Here is a 16,304-nt window from a genome sequence, read left to right on the forward strand (position 1 = left end):
CCGTTGAATGGTGAATGACCCTGATTCCTTTTCAACCCATCCGTTCCTTTAACCTCACAAACTGACTTTATGATAGGAACCCACGATTACACGGAGTCAAAAGCGAAATGAAAGACTTCCATTGACTTTAAATGGAAACCTGTCGTCTTGCCATCAGATATTTTCCTCTCTATTCTGTCCTTTTCATGAAAAACAGTGCGTCAAGTACATTCGCCTCCTGCTCCCTGTCAAGTCTCTGTAAGGTAATTAGTGGAATTTCCTCCTCTGGCGCTTCATTATCAATGTGCCTTATTTACATATGATTTCAAACACCACCCGAGCCATGCTAAAAAAATGTGTTCTTTTTTTCTTTTTGCAGTTTTATGTGATTTGTGGGAGTGCAAACGGGAGACGTAGCAGGGGGCCTTTGGGAAGAGAAGAGGTTGCACTCTTGCTTTCCATTGCTTTTCTTTCTTTTTCTCTCCCATCTCTGACTTCTACAGTACACTTTCTCTCCGAACCTTGCAGCTGCAGCAGTCTCTTTTGCCCTCCACCACCCCCACCCCGCTCCCTCCATCAAACCCCCTCTCCCTTTTCCTTCTGTCTATGTGCCTCTCTCTCTCTCTCTGCACAGCGGGTGGCTTGAGAGCATAAGACCTCCTCTGCAGGTGCAGCCTCTTCCTGCTCTCTCGCTGCCTTTCTTTTACCATTTCCTCTGAAGAGCACATTCATATCAGCACTCATACATTCTCAAGTACAAAAGTTTCTCTGATGCTTGTTTAAATTAATTTTCCTTATTTTTATATTTCGTTCTTGGTTTTCTCTGTTTCTGCCTCTGTGTAATGTCACACTCAGTTGCACTCTCAGGATACCAGTAAATTAGCTCAGACATACACCGCAAATACTTTTAACATTAAAATGAACATCTAAAATCCAATTTCTTCAATTCCAGACTTCAAATTCAGCTGTAGATGTTCCATCATTGTATTATAGCTTCCACACACTCTTACCATTTATATCCTAAATATTGATCAATTCCAGATCATTTTAAGTTGCTCTGTATGTGTCTGTATGAACAGCACCAGACTCACACAAATGCCTCACAATATAGCACCATCTATTGGGCTTCTATATGTGGTGCAGTCTGCTCCTCTAGATGTGCATCCCAGTAGTTATCCTAAGTTCTGTTATATCTTCTATACATCTTCTTATATATGTACTCTTTTCTATTAGTATTTCATGTGTAAAATGGGACATTTTAAAAAGAATGCTCTTTGTAAAACCAAAGTGTAAAAGGTATTAAATAGAGGTGAACTTGAGCTTGAGACATGAAACAGTGAATCTAAAATAATAGTCTCAGTGGCCTTATATTTCATTGGCAGGGTATCTTTGTATGGCTAATTTTGTGTTGACTGAATTTTGAACACGTTACGTGTCCATGGACTTGATGAAATTAAAAAAGAGCAATGATACTCTCAGCACCTTGGAAGTAATTTAAGGTTGTTTTAAGTCATTATGTTGTAGGAGGTTATTGTAAAACAGTAATTTTTTTTTTTTTTAAATATTGTCTCAGAGCAAGCAAAATCATTCAGGCTCAATTGTAAACAAATTGTCCCTGAATCACAGAAAATCTCAAAAATAAAAATCTGTGTGGGTTTTGTAGTGGAAGACCTTCCAGCTTGATTTATGACGGAATAGTTAAATAACCTGGAAATTGTGATTTAAAATGAGAATAGTTGTCTTCACTGACTTTAGTCCTGCTGAATCTTGGAACCTAAAACTACTACTCCTAAAAGACCTTCTCGAAAGTCCCTCTCCTCCATCTAATGGATGACTCACTCTACAACTAATGGCCTTGCCCACTTGCTAAAACTCAAAAAGAAGTGACCCGGAGACTCGGGCCCTTCCAGCTTTAGTTTGTGTGGACTTCTGACCCCTCCGCTGCAAACACAAACAAGGTTGAACGTTTGACCGATAAGAGAGAGCTCTGCTGGAAGCTCGTGGCCAAGCATCTGTTTCTTTGTAGTGTCTGGAAGGCCCCTCTCGCCTCGCACCCCATGACCCCTGTCAGAGATAATACAATGTCATTGCCAATGAGGCCACTCCCCCGCTTCATCCCTTTGACCAATGACAGCCCATGGTAACAGTCTACAGCCACATACTGAGAGAGGTGAATGTGCAAATATAACCGGAGAAGTGATTGTTCAGTTGCTTAAAAGGCATCGTATGGGCGGAGGGGAGCGCCGTGGCAGGTTTGAGAAATGTGAGAAAATGATAAGGGAAGGGTGAAAGTGCTGCTGCCTACAGGATACAAATTTGGAAAATGTGACTGGTTTCTATCAAAGGGATAACACCAAAAATCCACTACTGACATAAACTCCCATCTTCAGCTCAACAGGTATTTGTTTAAAACATCTAGTTTTTTGGTATCATTGATAATTGACAACTCCTTTTTTCCCCCAACTCACACATTAATGTTAAACGTTCCTACTGACATAAAAGCTGATTTACTAAGCCCTGCCCCCTGTCAATATTCTTGTACTTTACAGTTTATAGTGATAACAGCAGTATATTAATCTTCTTGATTCAAAGCTTTTTTTTTTTAAATAATGATGTCAGACAGGACTTGATAAAATGGCACAACTGTGGTTGACTGCTAATTAATCTAACCATAGCTTTATCTGACTGTTTAATTAAGATGGCTCATCTTAAAACAATAATTTTGTCTTAAATAAGCCCTTGATGGTTGCATACATTATGCTATGCAAAAAGACTTATTCCATAGCTCAGTTTTCAAAAAATGACGTCTACACAGGACTGTCTCTAAACATTTCAGTGCCCTAGGCGAAATGTTTCACGTCACACCATTTCTATAGTTTCCTCCACAAAGCATCAGTGTGCACATGCTGTAGTACCATCCGGAAAGGATTTAGATGGACAGTCAACTAGTGATACAGTTTCCATCCCATTCACACAGCTTCAACATGCGAAAAAAATCCAGAGCTTAGCTACAGTTGCTATTTCCTGTGATTGGACATTTAAGGATCAGGGGAGGTACAGTATCTAGCAAATAGTAGCCTCCAGTTATTGGGTTTGCCTTTGATTTGAAAAGGAACAAAACTTAACACTGTCTTCAATACCCCTTTAGGTGACTAATGTACCTCTGGTTTCCTCAAACAACCCTTAGTAAGTAAACACCTAAATCTAAAATACATGTAGTACATTTGATCTGACACCTTTTTGACTGCCCCTCAGAGTGATTGCCACTGTCCACCAAAATACAGGTGATAAATAGGCCATACAGTTGAAGTCAATTATTTCCTCAAAGTAACAATGATGCTATGATTTAAGATTAGGATCATGTCATCAACTAAAAATCCCTTGACTGAGCCCAACAGGTCACTAAAAATCAATTACAGTAGTTCAGAGCTTGAAAGATGTAGTTTGGTTTAGCACAGTGATCTCAGGTTATCTTGAGCTATATAAGTATAGTCCTCACCTGTGCCCGTATATTAACAAACATGTTAAGTTTGGAGACTATCTTCATCATAACTTTTACCTTTTTGTACACCGCTGCTCAGCTGGGAAGCTGCTGCTTTGCATCAGTGTGAGAAAGTGGGACATTTTTGTCCAAAGTAGAGGTTCAGCAGACAGACCGCATTTTGGCTGGATCGAGTGAATTCTTCCCATCTCAGCTGCGATCAATCTGCGGAGAGAAAACATTTGCTTAGATGAGCCTGGCTGATTTTGTTATTGCACAAACAACCATTATCAGAGCAGAAACACTACTCCCTTTCCATTTAGCCTCTTATCTTGTTCTTATTTTTTTTTCTCAAAATGGTCCATGTTACATTTATGGCTTTTTGTGTTGGTTCTCCAAGCATCTTATTGGTGACATAAGGTTTTCTGGCTTTACCCAACAGAGGGTATCAGGCAGAGCAAGGTGATTGATGTGAATCGTGGCCCTGGCTCTTCAGCCTTGGCTGGCTGTGGTGGGTTCTACTGTCCTGTGGTGTGAATAATGACGGCGGACTGTTATCATTAGAATGATGAATGAAACGGGGGCATGAATAAACTAAATTGCTCAACATGAAACATGACTCAATTGGAATAATAAAAAATTACACCTACATCAGCACAAATGAAATGAAATGCTAACCTAGCAAATGATCTCCAACAATCATCACAGCCTGTTTCTTACAACAGAAACAAAGCAAATGTTTAAGGTTGCACATCATTCTCAGTGAAACATATGTAGAGTTTGCAACTGAATATACCAGACAATTACACCCCAGTTTCGCATCAAAATGTGTAATAGCTGCATTGGTCCATAGCACAAAATGTGTCATTTACACAATGACAGCTTGAACGAGTAGGTTATTGAAAAAGAAGTCATGTAACATATGAAGAGTAACAAACTGTTCAGTGAAGAGGCTGTGTATAGTGGGATTGATCAAACACAGGACCTTCACACAGTAGACAGCTGTTTAAGTCCACAAGAAAGCTAAAATCCAACTGGATGTATTTGAAGTGAACCTATGTTGGTTAATTGGTTATCTATGTAACATACGTAACATAACTAAACAAGTAAGGTTCCTTACTTAAGTGACTAACCTTCTTTGACCCAAAATCTGTTCCTAAACTTAACCTTGTGGTTTGGTGTCAAAATCTAAGGCAATGTATGCGTATGTTTGGCAGTATGATGGCAGTAGGCTTTTGTTGGATAGTCATCTGGCATGAATGCAAGCCAGTATAAATGTTTGTGTTTACACAACCTTGTGTACAAAAAATGCTCATAAAAACAGAATCATTTGCAAATCATGTTAAACCATATTTAATTGAAAGTAGACCAAAAAAGTATTTCAAATGTTGAAATGGAGTAATTGTATTGCTTTATGAAAAGTTTGCATTTTGAATTTGATGTGAGCAACATGTTCCAAAAAAATGGGACAACAAAAGACAGGAAAAGTTGCAACACAAAAAGCTACTGGTTGAACATCTAACATGACATTAGTAACATGACTGTGCATAAAAAACCTTCCAGAGAGGCAGAGTCACTTAGCAGTGAATATGGGAATGGGTTCGCCGCTCTGTCAAAGACTAAAATAGTGGGAAAATAGTGGCACAATTAAGAATAATGTCCCGCAACATAAAATTGCAAAGAATTTTGGGATTTCCTCATCTGTGGTACATGATATGGTGGCACTGTGTTAAAAATAGCCAAGGTTGGAAATCAGTGCATGGGCTCAGTAAGAATTCCGAAAACCATTGTCTATGAACACAGTTAATCGCTGCATTCACAAATGCAGATTACAACTCTATCATGAAAAGTGGAAACCCTATTTAAACATGATCAGTGGACAGAGCAGCCTTCTTGAGCCCCAAGCTCATTTAAGATGGACTGAGGCAAAGTAAAAAAAAACTGTCCTGTAGATCGACCAATCAAAATGTGAAATTATTTTTGGAAATCATGGATGCCGCATCTTCCAGGCTAAATGAGAAAGGGACCACCCAGTTTGTTATCAGTGCACAGTTCAAAAGCCAGTATCCGTGGAGCTATAGGGATGCATTAGTGCACATGGCATGGGTAGCTTGCACATCTGGGAAGGAGCCATAAATGCTGAACGATATATATAGATTTTGGAGCAGCATATGCTGCCACCCAGATAATGTCTTCTTTGGGGACGACCTTGCTTATTTCATCAAGACAATGCCTAACTGCATTCTGCATGTATTACAACACCATGGCTCTAGTAGAAGAGTCCAGGTGCTAAATTGGTCTGCCTGCAGTCCGGACCTGTCACCCACTGAAAACATTCGGCACATCATGAAACAAATAATATGACAAAGGCGACACTGAAATGTTGACCAGCTGAAATCCTACATCAGGCAACAATGAGAGAACATTTCACTTTCAAAACTCCAGCCACTGGTCTCCTCAATTCTCAAACGTTTACAGAGTGTTGTTAAGAGATGCAACACAGTGGTAAACTCAACCTTTTTGAAACATGTTGCTGGCATCAAATTCAAAATGAGCATATATTATTTCATAAAACAATAAGATTTCTGTGTCAGCATTTTGTCTTTGGTCTATTTTCAATTAAATATGGGTTTACATGATTTGCAAATCACTGCATTCTGTTTTTATATACATTTTACACAATGCAACAACTTTTTTGGAAACAGGATTGTACAAGTTTCTTTATGTCTAATAATTTTAACTGTTCACTTCCCAATGAAAATTATTTGGCAGGTGAAATTAATTTATTAAGGTCAGAGGTTGAATTTTGCCAAATCAAGTTTATTATAATATAAGATTAATCAATGTCTGAATAAGTTGGATCATTTTCCAAGACATTTTAAAATAAATAAATATTCTAAACAGTAAAAAGTGTTATTCAGATTTTTTTTTTCCCAATCCTATTTTGTATTTGTTTGTTTTTCCCTAATATGTTTCATTTTAAATTCTTCTACAAAGGTTCTTACGCAGTCTCACGTAGGTTCGAGTAAGCATGCTTGTTTCAGACATAACTCTTTAAAAGCAAATTCTGAAGAACAACTATTAGAAAATGTGAAGCCTTTTGTGGCAGAGACCTATAGATGGACGGTTGCCGGAGCAGCTCATCGTCCAGCACTGTTCCTCGGACAAATTCATAGCAGATGCCATTCTGAAAGCTACAGTAGATCTCGGGACCACAGCCGTGGGCATGGAAGACCTGGAACATCTCCACCTCCCGGTCTCGGTTCACGTAGAGCTCCGTCATTCTGCCATATAGTCGCACCAGAACACAACCGGGGTCCTGGAGAGAGCCCACGTAGCAGCCAATCAGCTGGTTGGTGATGCCCTCTGTAAATATCTGGAATGAAAGGAAATCCAAAGAAATGTAAACACCAACGAATACTTAGAGTTTTGATAGTTACAACAAAGCAAATGAAACACTTTAGCATAGCATATTTCAGCATAATGTAGTCTTCAGACAGCCCATGGCACAAATCAGTTTTCTTAAAAAATTCTAAATCAAACACTGTGACAATACAAGCTCTTGGAAAAAGGCCATGAAATGATGGCATGTTTCTGCCATTCTGGTTCGTACAACAGACAGATCATTATCCTGTAACTGTGCACACTTTAATTGGTTACTCTCCTAAAAACGTCATTCTCAGTTCCTCTTACTGTATAACAATGGACAAATTACACTATATGTACATGGTGTAAAATAGAGTAACAGTCAGCCAAAAGCAGCCTTATGATTGTTTTCAGGACAATTTATGGTACCATATCAGTTTACAAGCCACTAATTTACCATTGTTATGGCTCATTTACTTAGATTTTTTTCACCGGCCCGCAATTAAAGACACTGTATTGTTTAGAAAAAGGTAACAAAATAAGTACAGAAATAGAGGGATGGTTTGCCAGAAATTTCTGATTTGTATATTTGAAAGCAAACCCAACAAAATACAACATATGTACTTTGCAACACAACATATTTAATTTTGAATTTCATCTCACATATAAATATGACACCACAATGTGCAGAATGTGACGCATCAGCTATTTACTGTCATAAATAAATGGTTTAGTCAAATATTTACACTCCTTGTATGTGAACCAAAAATGGACTCTGTTAATTAAATAGTGTGATTTACAACATATTTAAAGACAATGTACAAGGCAGGAGGACAAGTGGGTGACTGTGGACGGACCACAATGAACCACAGGTTCACTATGCATTCACTGTTTTTTTGGTCCTGTATTAATATTGTCGCAAGGTCTTGTAGACAGACCCTGTATCAAAATGTACTTTTAAGAGCTTTTTATTTCAGAGTGTGTGGTGTTCATGTGGTACATATTTCTGATCAGAAAGTAACTGACACATACAAACTTGTACCAGTTAGTATTTTTCAAGCGCAGCACATTCCAGTATCTTGGCAAAGCCTCTAAGACACCTGCCTGTCCATAAAGGGAACTGTCTTTGACAGGCCATCGCCTAGCTGTGATAAGAACACAAATGTAAACGACAGGTCACGTGACAGAGGTCAGGAGACAAACATCCATTGTCAGCGGTAAAGAGATGGTGTACAAAGGACACTAAAGTCCCTGTAAGAAGGGTTTACTTGATGGTTTAAGTCGTGGGCTGTCAAATGCGAGGGCGTGACTCGAGCCTGTGAGGTGACTTCTGTGGGAGTTTTTTGTTCTAAGCCTAACCACTTGGATTTCCACGTGGCTTTGTTTTCCTAAAGCATGTGTGTGATACATCTCATGAGGCAAAGACATTATAAATATTCCACACTTTTGCAGTGGTACCGGTTTGCAGTACTGGAGTACTAGGGACTGCACCTTTTCAATACACAGGAGGTGGGTGGTGGGAGCTAATTCATTTGGCCATAAATTAATCTGGCTATATTAATATGAAAAAGTAAATCTGTAACTGTCTGACAGATCAAATGGGAATAAGACAATACAAGACTGACATGGAGAGAACTAAAAGAAAATACTGGAAGCTCATTTTGTTCTCTATGAAAGTTTTTTGAGTAATGTAACCTTCCCTCAAAACTAAAACAAACTAACAAAAACAGAAAAGATCAATCTGCACAGCTGTATTTTGCACAGAAAATGTAACAGTAACTAACTGAGTGCATGTTTATAGATTTACAGCTGTGAGAGCTGGTTGGTATTGAAGATCACACTTCCAGAACAGCTCTTACGGCTCCGTACACAACATCACCACAGTGACCACTGTTTGTATGCAACGTCTTCCTTTGACATTTGTTGTCATTGAGTGGTTTCTCAAAAGTCTCTTATTCTGTGCCACAGTCCCCAAGGAGTTTTCTGAGTGTCAGATGGGACGTGTACACAACACAGTTTTTCATCTAAATGGAAAGTGAACAAACATGCCCACCTTGACATCTGATCAAGTATTTATATTGTGGTTGGAGGGCTAGTTTTGACATAGTTATTACATTTCTTTCGTGTCTAATTTATATATACGCTGTATATTATATATTTTTGTTCAGAATTGTCTTTGATGTGATTTAGGTGATTCATTTAAAAACCAAAAAGTCACAGTTAAGAAAAGTTCCGAATGTTATTTCTGAGCACGTGTAGTAGGAATGCACATCCCAGTGTGGCAGTTATGTACACTACTTCTCTACATCTCCTAAAGGCACTAAAAGTACTAATGTATGTATCTTTTCTTGTTGTACCTTTTTAATCATTAAAGTGTATGTACGTCGTAAATCACTCAATGTATTTAGGTTTATTGGATCACCTTAAAGTTGTTTAGTCATTTGAGATAAAACAAAAAAATGACAACTAAAGACATGACAGAAAGCCATTTTATGGAACACATTTTACATACTGCTCAGCCCAAACACAGGTGTCGCAGCAGGAACTGTCTGTCCTCTCCCTGATGAACACACCACACCATTAAAGGGACTGCTGGGATCTAAGAGCAGAACAGAAACATCTACTCCTTTGTGTACATTACTGGACCTGGTGAAGATTGAGAGGTCACCTACCCGCTGTGTGGTCACCTAACAAACATAAACCCTATTTCTTTGAAAGATTGGAGCTTGTGTTTGCACATGGGACCAGGTTGGAATTATCCTGTTCTGAATAGATGCTCTTGCAACACCACTAAAAGAGTCTTCCTAAAGGTCTACTGTTGTTGTCCAGTTACCTTGACTTTTCTCCTGGTTTTATAGTGGAAAAGTGTCTGTGAACAGTATACAGTATAGTGCAATATGTACACAAGATCGGACAGATATGAGTGCCTACAGTTCAGATATTAGAGTGATTTTTGCCCAAAACATTCTAATTTACTACACAAATATAGGCAAACATGTTAGACTTTTTTTTTTTTGCGCCAGTGCCAATTCCTATATCAGCTCTTTACGATTCAGAGAATAACTTCATATTTTAAAAGAAAAACTGATGATATTTTCATGTTTTCGCTATTGACAACAAATCCCATGAAAAGACAAAAGGTTCTGGCTTCCTCAGTAACTGGCTCACAGCTAAACACCTGCTTTTTGCTGAAGTATACTCGAGCACACCTGTAATGTGCGCTGACACAAGTGCACACATGGGTGGGCGCATGGTTAAGTTGTTGCTCTGTTTGAGGTTGTATAACCACTGTTCCTATACAACTCAACTACTGGTACTTATTCATTTACTTAATTACTCATCTCGAGTGAGATTGTCTGTAACAACACTTTGCAAATCTTTGAGAATAAAAGTATTGTTAAGAAATTACGAGTTTCTGTCTAATTTTAATTTAAAATGAATACAAATATACTGTACATATACTTCAATAACTTTAACAGGGCAAACAGTAGCGAATAAAGACAAAGCTTTGAACTGAAATTTGGAATCAGTTATTAAACCTTAAAGGTCGATATGACAACTTTAGCAATTCCATTTATTTGTATCACGTGATACATGCTTTAGTTATGATTGGATCTTCAAGCATGAAACAAAATTAAATGAATTTCAAATGGATCGAGCGAACTGAACATGGTATTATCTCTTGTGTCACCAGTAAGCTCTGGCAGCACTACAGCGAAAGACATAAGTCTTCAGAAAAGGTTCCAAATATACTTTAATGTCAAGACAAAGGAAGCATTTCATTTTTTAGCGACAGAATTTTGTGCACCACTCAGTAGCCTATTTACAGCAGCATGACGATGTGCACTGTGGGGTCAACCCAATATAAACTACAGTATATTATGTACTAAAGACAGAGAGACAGGATTCCTGCCTGAAATAGAAATGAACCTTTTAAAAACACACTTAATTTTAGGGCTCTGCTCAAAAATAGCATATTGCAATAGAAAGAGTATATCTCTGCAACCACCACAAAAAATTATAAATTTTCTTTATTTTGAATAATAAAGGGAACACTTGTCAGATTTGTTCAGATGTGTAAATATCAGTATATACTGTATGTCCATATTTTAATAATAGTTTCGCTTGCTAAGTCTTTTCCCTGGCCAATGGGGGGCCTCTAGGGCTTAAAGGGTTAATAAAATCTTGCCCTGGTATCTTTACTATCTTTCATCATTTTTTTTTTTCATGAGCTCCCAAAAAATGTATACAGCACTCTCTTTTAAAAGAGATTATCTCCCGCTGCCTTGCTGTTCAATTCACACTAATTTAAATAGCTGGTGTTCTGTTTATAGTGGATGTCGCTCAGGCTAGGAGAGGCTAACACTCCTGGCAACTTAAGCCCTAAAGCTCTGCACTAAGATTGTCAAGTTTGGCCAGATAACTGCAAAGAAATCTTAGATATATACACATAGTTTATGTATTTTGCATTATTGCTCAAAAAGAGCAGCACAGGTTCTAAAGGATTTTAAGTCACAACTGTAAAAGTTGTAAAAGCATCCATGATGTGAATCTCCCGTTCCACCTCATCCCAAAGGTGCTCTATTGGATTGAGATCTGTTGACAGTGGAGGCCATTGGAGTACACTGTCATGTTCAAGAAACCAGTTTGGGATGATTTGAGCTTTGTGACATGACACGTTTTCCTGCTGGAGGTATCCATCAAAAGATGGGTAAACTGTGGTCATAAAGGGATGGACATGGTCAGCAACAATACTCAGGTAGGCTGTGGTGTTTAAACGATGCTCAATTGGTACTAAGGGGCCCAAAGTGTGCCAAGAAATTATCCCCCACACCATCCCACCACCAGCCTGAACTGTTGATACAAGGCAGGATGGATCCATGCTTTCATGTTGTTTACACCAAATTCTGACCCGACCATCTGGATGTCACAGCAGAAATCGAGACTCATCAGACCAGGCAACGTTTTTCCAATCTTCTATTGTCCAAAGAGCTCATGCGAATTGTAGCCTCAGTCTCCTATTCTTAGCTGACAGGAGTGGTCTTCTGCTGCTGTAGCCCATCTGCTTCAAGGTTCCATGTGTTGTGCTTTCAGAGATGGTCTTCTGCATACCTTGGTTGTAACGAGTGGTTATTTGGGTTCATGTTGCCTTTCTATCATCTCGAACCAGTCTGGCCATCTCTCCTCTGACCTCTGGCATCAACAAGGTATTTTTGTCCAGAGAACTGCCACTCACTGGATATTTTCTCTTTTTCAGACCATTCTCTGTAAAACCTACAGATGGTTGTGCGTGAAAATCCCAGTAAATCAGCAGTTTCTGAAATACCAGCCTGTCTGGCACCAACAACTAACCCACGTTCAAAGTCACTTAAATCACCTTCCTTCCCCATTCTGATGCTCAGTTTGAACTTCAGCAGGTCGTATTGACCATGTCTACATGCCTAAATGCATTGAGTTGCTGCCATGTGATTGGCTGATTAAATATTTGCGTTAACGAGCAGTTGAACAGGTGTACCTAATGGTGTCCGGTGAGTGTATGCTAATTTTTAATTTGATATCAGCAACAGTTTTTTTTTAAGTTGGCACAGGGGCATGTTTACACCAATGTTGCATTACGTCTTTTAACAACACTGTAAATCTTTGGGATCTTAGGAGGCCAATTGCTGAAGCTTTGAAATGTTGTCCCATTGTTGGCTGATATACATTTTCAGCTGTTCAACAGTTCGAGGTCTCCTTTGTCTTATTTTTTGTTTAATGATGCGCCAAATGTTTTCAATTGGTGACAGGTCTGGACTGCAGGCACACCGATTTAGTACCCGAGTTCTTCTACTAGAGAGCCATGCTGTTGTAAAACATGCAGAATACAGTTTAGTATTGTTTTGCTGAAATAAGCAAGGCCTTCCCTGAATTTTTTTTTTTCTTCTGGATGGTAGCATATGCTGCTCCAAAACCTGTATATATTGTTCAGCATTAGTGGTTCCTTCCCAGATTCGGAGCTACCCACGCCATGTGCATTAATGCACCCTACAACCATCATGAATGCTGGCTTTTGAACTGTGCGCTGATTACAAGCTGAATGGTCCTCCCTTCACTTAACAACTGTTGAAATCTGCCTGGTTTGATGCAAGTCAGATATATTTGTGTTAATGTTAGTTCCCTGAGACACAAACTAACATTTATTAGCATTGCTGTGCAAGGCATGTTGTCACATTTTAGAACATGTTAAGAGTAAATGATTAGCTGTACTTAGTAGCCTATGGTTTGCATAAGTAGTTTGACTTAAGTTTGATCTTGGGTTCAGGATTTGGTTACGGCTATACAACTCAATTAGTATATTCTTCAGGATCATCTCTTACGAAGTTATTAGTGAGATATTATTGTAATTAAGTGTAAATAGGACATAAATGTTCCATTTTTGTATTTAAATGTTTTTCCTTACTTCCTGCTGTCTATCATGAAGGGGACCATACCATACCATACTTCAGGGGCACAAATGCAGACCCATAACAAATATGATGCTAAACATTAAGGTAATTGTCAAAAGTAACTGTTCGAATTTGTTACCACTGCTGTATTTATTTGAGGGATTTGTGAACACTGTCACAAGAAAAACAGATTATGATGAACTTTTTATGCAAAATTCTCTCTTTACACAGTACACAATTTATAAATGTCACCTTGAATGTGTAAAAAGCTACAACTAGCACTATTTTAGAGTAATCTCTAACATGTCTGATAGTCTGACTGGCCAAATTTTTACAGGCCTAAACAACTTGCACAGAAAAACTTATCATGATCATGACATTACTGTATGAGTTTTGTGTGTTGTGGTTTGTCAGGCATCTCATTCCTTGAAGTCCGAGGACGCCTTCCTCTCAAAGGCTCCTGACTTCCAGCAGTGTCATACAGAGTGGAAATCTCAGAAGAGGGTGGTCATTGGCATTTTTCAGTTACAGTTTGCTTTAGTTTTGATGAAAGCAGAGACCTAAAATGATATTAAGCTCTGAAGGATGTCATATTGAGTCTATGTATTTCAGCTGGCCTGAGGGTGAGTTCAGTAGGTGTCTTTCCTTCTTCCCCCCTCCTGCCTTTCAATCTGTGAGCGCAACAATTAGGTCTCTGTATGTGTGAAGATCTCTTTTCACTCTCTCAGCAGACTGTGGTGGCATGAAGTGGATGACAAAAATTCCTGCAGGGCTTTTACTCTGAAGATGACTTCCCTTGATATTGCAGTTGGGACAGTTTTTTGTCTACTACTGGCATAACACCCCATACCCTCTTTTCTTTTCCACCCTTTGCTCTTATTATCATGGCTGTTATTTTTAATGCAATTGTTTTATGATTGAATTACATTCTGATCACTGAAAATCATTTATTATGTTTATTTCTTCAACAACAATTCTATCCTGACCACCAGCTAGGATGGTTTTGACTATCAGATTGTAGTCTTCAATAGTCATAACATGCAGTATATGAAAGTGTTTAGACGTGAGTGTGATAACATAGCAATATCTTTGCAGCAGAAATGGTTTGGTGCTACAGAACATAATTTCAAACTTTGAACAACTGTGATGGTTTGGGGTCAATATAAGGCACTTTAGAACTATGCATAATATGTTTTGTTTGCCAATAATGTTAAAAGAAGTTTGGCTCAAACATTTAGGACATGTTCATCATGTTTCATGCTTTTGGCCTATGTAGACAGGAAACATAACTGAGGAATCCCTTCATGAAGTTAACCTTTTTTGTGTTTATCATTATTTGCATTATTGAATTGCAGTTTGGTTAATTTTAGGCAACAAAACCGTTTTGCCTCGTTGCATTTCTGGCTTAAAGGTAGAAGAGTATCCTGAGGGCAAACTTCTCCCAACTACTTCTGTATGTGAGATAATGCCTACAAAATCGTGATTGGGTGAACACAATTGTGATTGGCATTAAAACCAACCAAAAGGGGCATGTCTTATTGTGTGCTGCAGATGAATACTGTTTGAAATATTTGCAATTTTACAACAAGGAATATTATTCTTAAATTGTTGCACTATTTACCCACACAGTTTCACAGAGTGCTGAACCCTTCTCCATCTTCACTACTGAGATCCTCTCTGGGATGCTCGTTTTATACCCAATCAGGTTACTGACCTTTTGCTAGTTAACCTAATTAGTTGTGAGATATTTAACCAGGTGTGTCTTTTAACGTTACACAACTTTTCCAGTCTTTTGTTGACCCTGTCACAACTTTTTTGAAATTTGTTGCTGGCATCAAATTCAAAATGAGCATATATTTTTTTTATAAAATAACAAAATGTCTTAGTTTCAATATTTAATATGTTGTCTTTTTTCTTATTTTCCAGTAAATATGGGTTTGCATGATTTGCAAATAATACAATTTTGTTTTTATTTACATTTTACATAGCATCCCAACTTTTTTGAAAACATAGTTGTATAAAAATACATAATCAATTTCAGATAATCCATATATTGGTAACACATATGTTCACTTGCCTTCATCTGAATGTCTTGTGCCTTCCAGTGAGGACGTAGTCCACTCAGAAGGTCCAGGATTCCTCTTCGAGGTTCATGTTCATCAATGAGGATTTCCACATGGAGAAGCTGATTCCTAGCCACAGCAAACCCACTGTCCATTTTAAACAAAGCAAATAAATGTTACCTTGAAAAATGTAAACGTCCTGGACCTCTCCAGCAGGTCTGTTGTACGATTTTATATAGGACAAACAATTGATAAAAATATCCAAACTACAGCCAGTCAGATCCAAATTCAGGATAGTCAGACGAGGTTTATATCAAAACAGCAAAAACATAAACAAAACAAACTTATATGAAAAGTCTTGTTGATGGTGACTTAAACCTCTAACATCTCTAATATCTAATTTGTCAAAACAATTGAAGAGCCATCAGTGGTATTTGCAAGTCACTGAAATTGTCCACGTGACTGTCCAGTGACTCAGCAGCAGTCTGGCTTGCTTATCTTGGGGACAATGTTCCTGTGGGCATCTTCATCCCAGCAGCTGTGGTTTATATATTAACCTGGTAAATTCTGCAGCAGGCACGTGTCCTGTTAAGCTGAAAGTCAATGAGAAAAGTCACTGGAAGAAAGAAACACTGATTATGCCTGTCAGTAGAAGTTCAATAATAATAAATAAGAATTGAAGTTAATAGTGAAAACATATGCACTTAAACTTACTACTTTAAGAAAAAAATGTAAACCATTTTACATACAAATATTCGTTGTTACATTTATGTCAAAATGAAGCTCAACCCACAACAAACTGAGCTTGCAGTCAGTTTTTGCACAGCTCTCTGCCACTTGATGCCTGACAACACAGTTTTAACATTAAAACTGAGCCTGCTGCAAACATCATTGCAGCAACTCCAAATGCACAATTTAGTTTACACTTTGTTGAGCTTTATTCAAACTGAGAAGTAATCATACACCAAAATGCATGCAAAAAAGAGGACG

General features: G+C 38.2%; 2 protein-coding genes across 2 annotated transcripts in view; both read right to left on the reverse strand.

The window, feature by feature from the left end:
* Positions 1-15,631, reverse strand: part of LOC138619163 (ethanolamine kinase 1) — a 30,952-nt gene extending 15,321 nt beyond the window's left edge. Inside the window, exons 1-3 of the mRNA XM_069695450.1 lie at positions 15,329-15,631; positions 6,574-6,836; positions 3,539-3,685 (exon numbers count right to left, since the gene is read on the reverse strand). Coding sequence (XP_069551551.1) covers positions 3,539-3,685; positions 6,574-6,836; positions 15,329-15,469 — 551 coding nt within the window. The 5' untranslated portion in view covers positions 15,470-15,631. The remainder of the gene's footprint in view (positions 1-3,538; positions 3,686-6,573; positions 6,837-15,328) is intronic.
* The window catches only part of LOC138619177 (nuclear receptor-interacting protein 3-like), a 260,883-nt gene that overhangs the window by 58,012 nt on the left and 186,567 nt on the right, over positions 1-16,304 (reverse strand). The gene's annotated exons all lie outside the window — the stretch shown is intronic.

The sequence above is a fragment of the Brachyistius frenatus genome, unplaced genomic scaffold (genome assembly GCF_029030835.1).
Source record: "Brachyistius frenatus isolate BFR_SWC_R1_liver_20210118 unplaced genomic scaffold, ASM2903083v1 Contig_19, whole genome shotgun sequence".
Taxonomy (NCBI): Eukaryota; Metazoa; Chordata; class Actinopteri; family Embiotocidae; genus Brachyistius; species Brachyistius frenatus.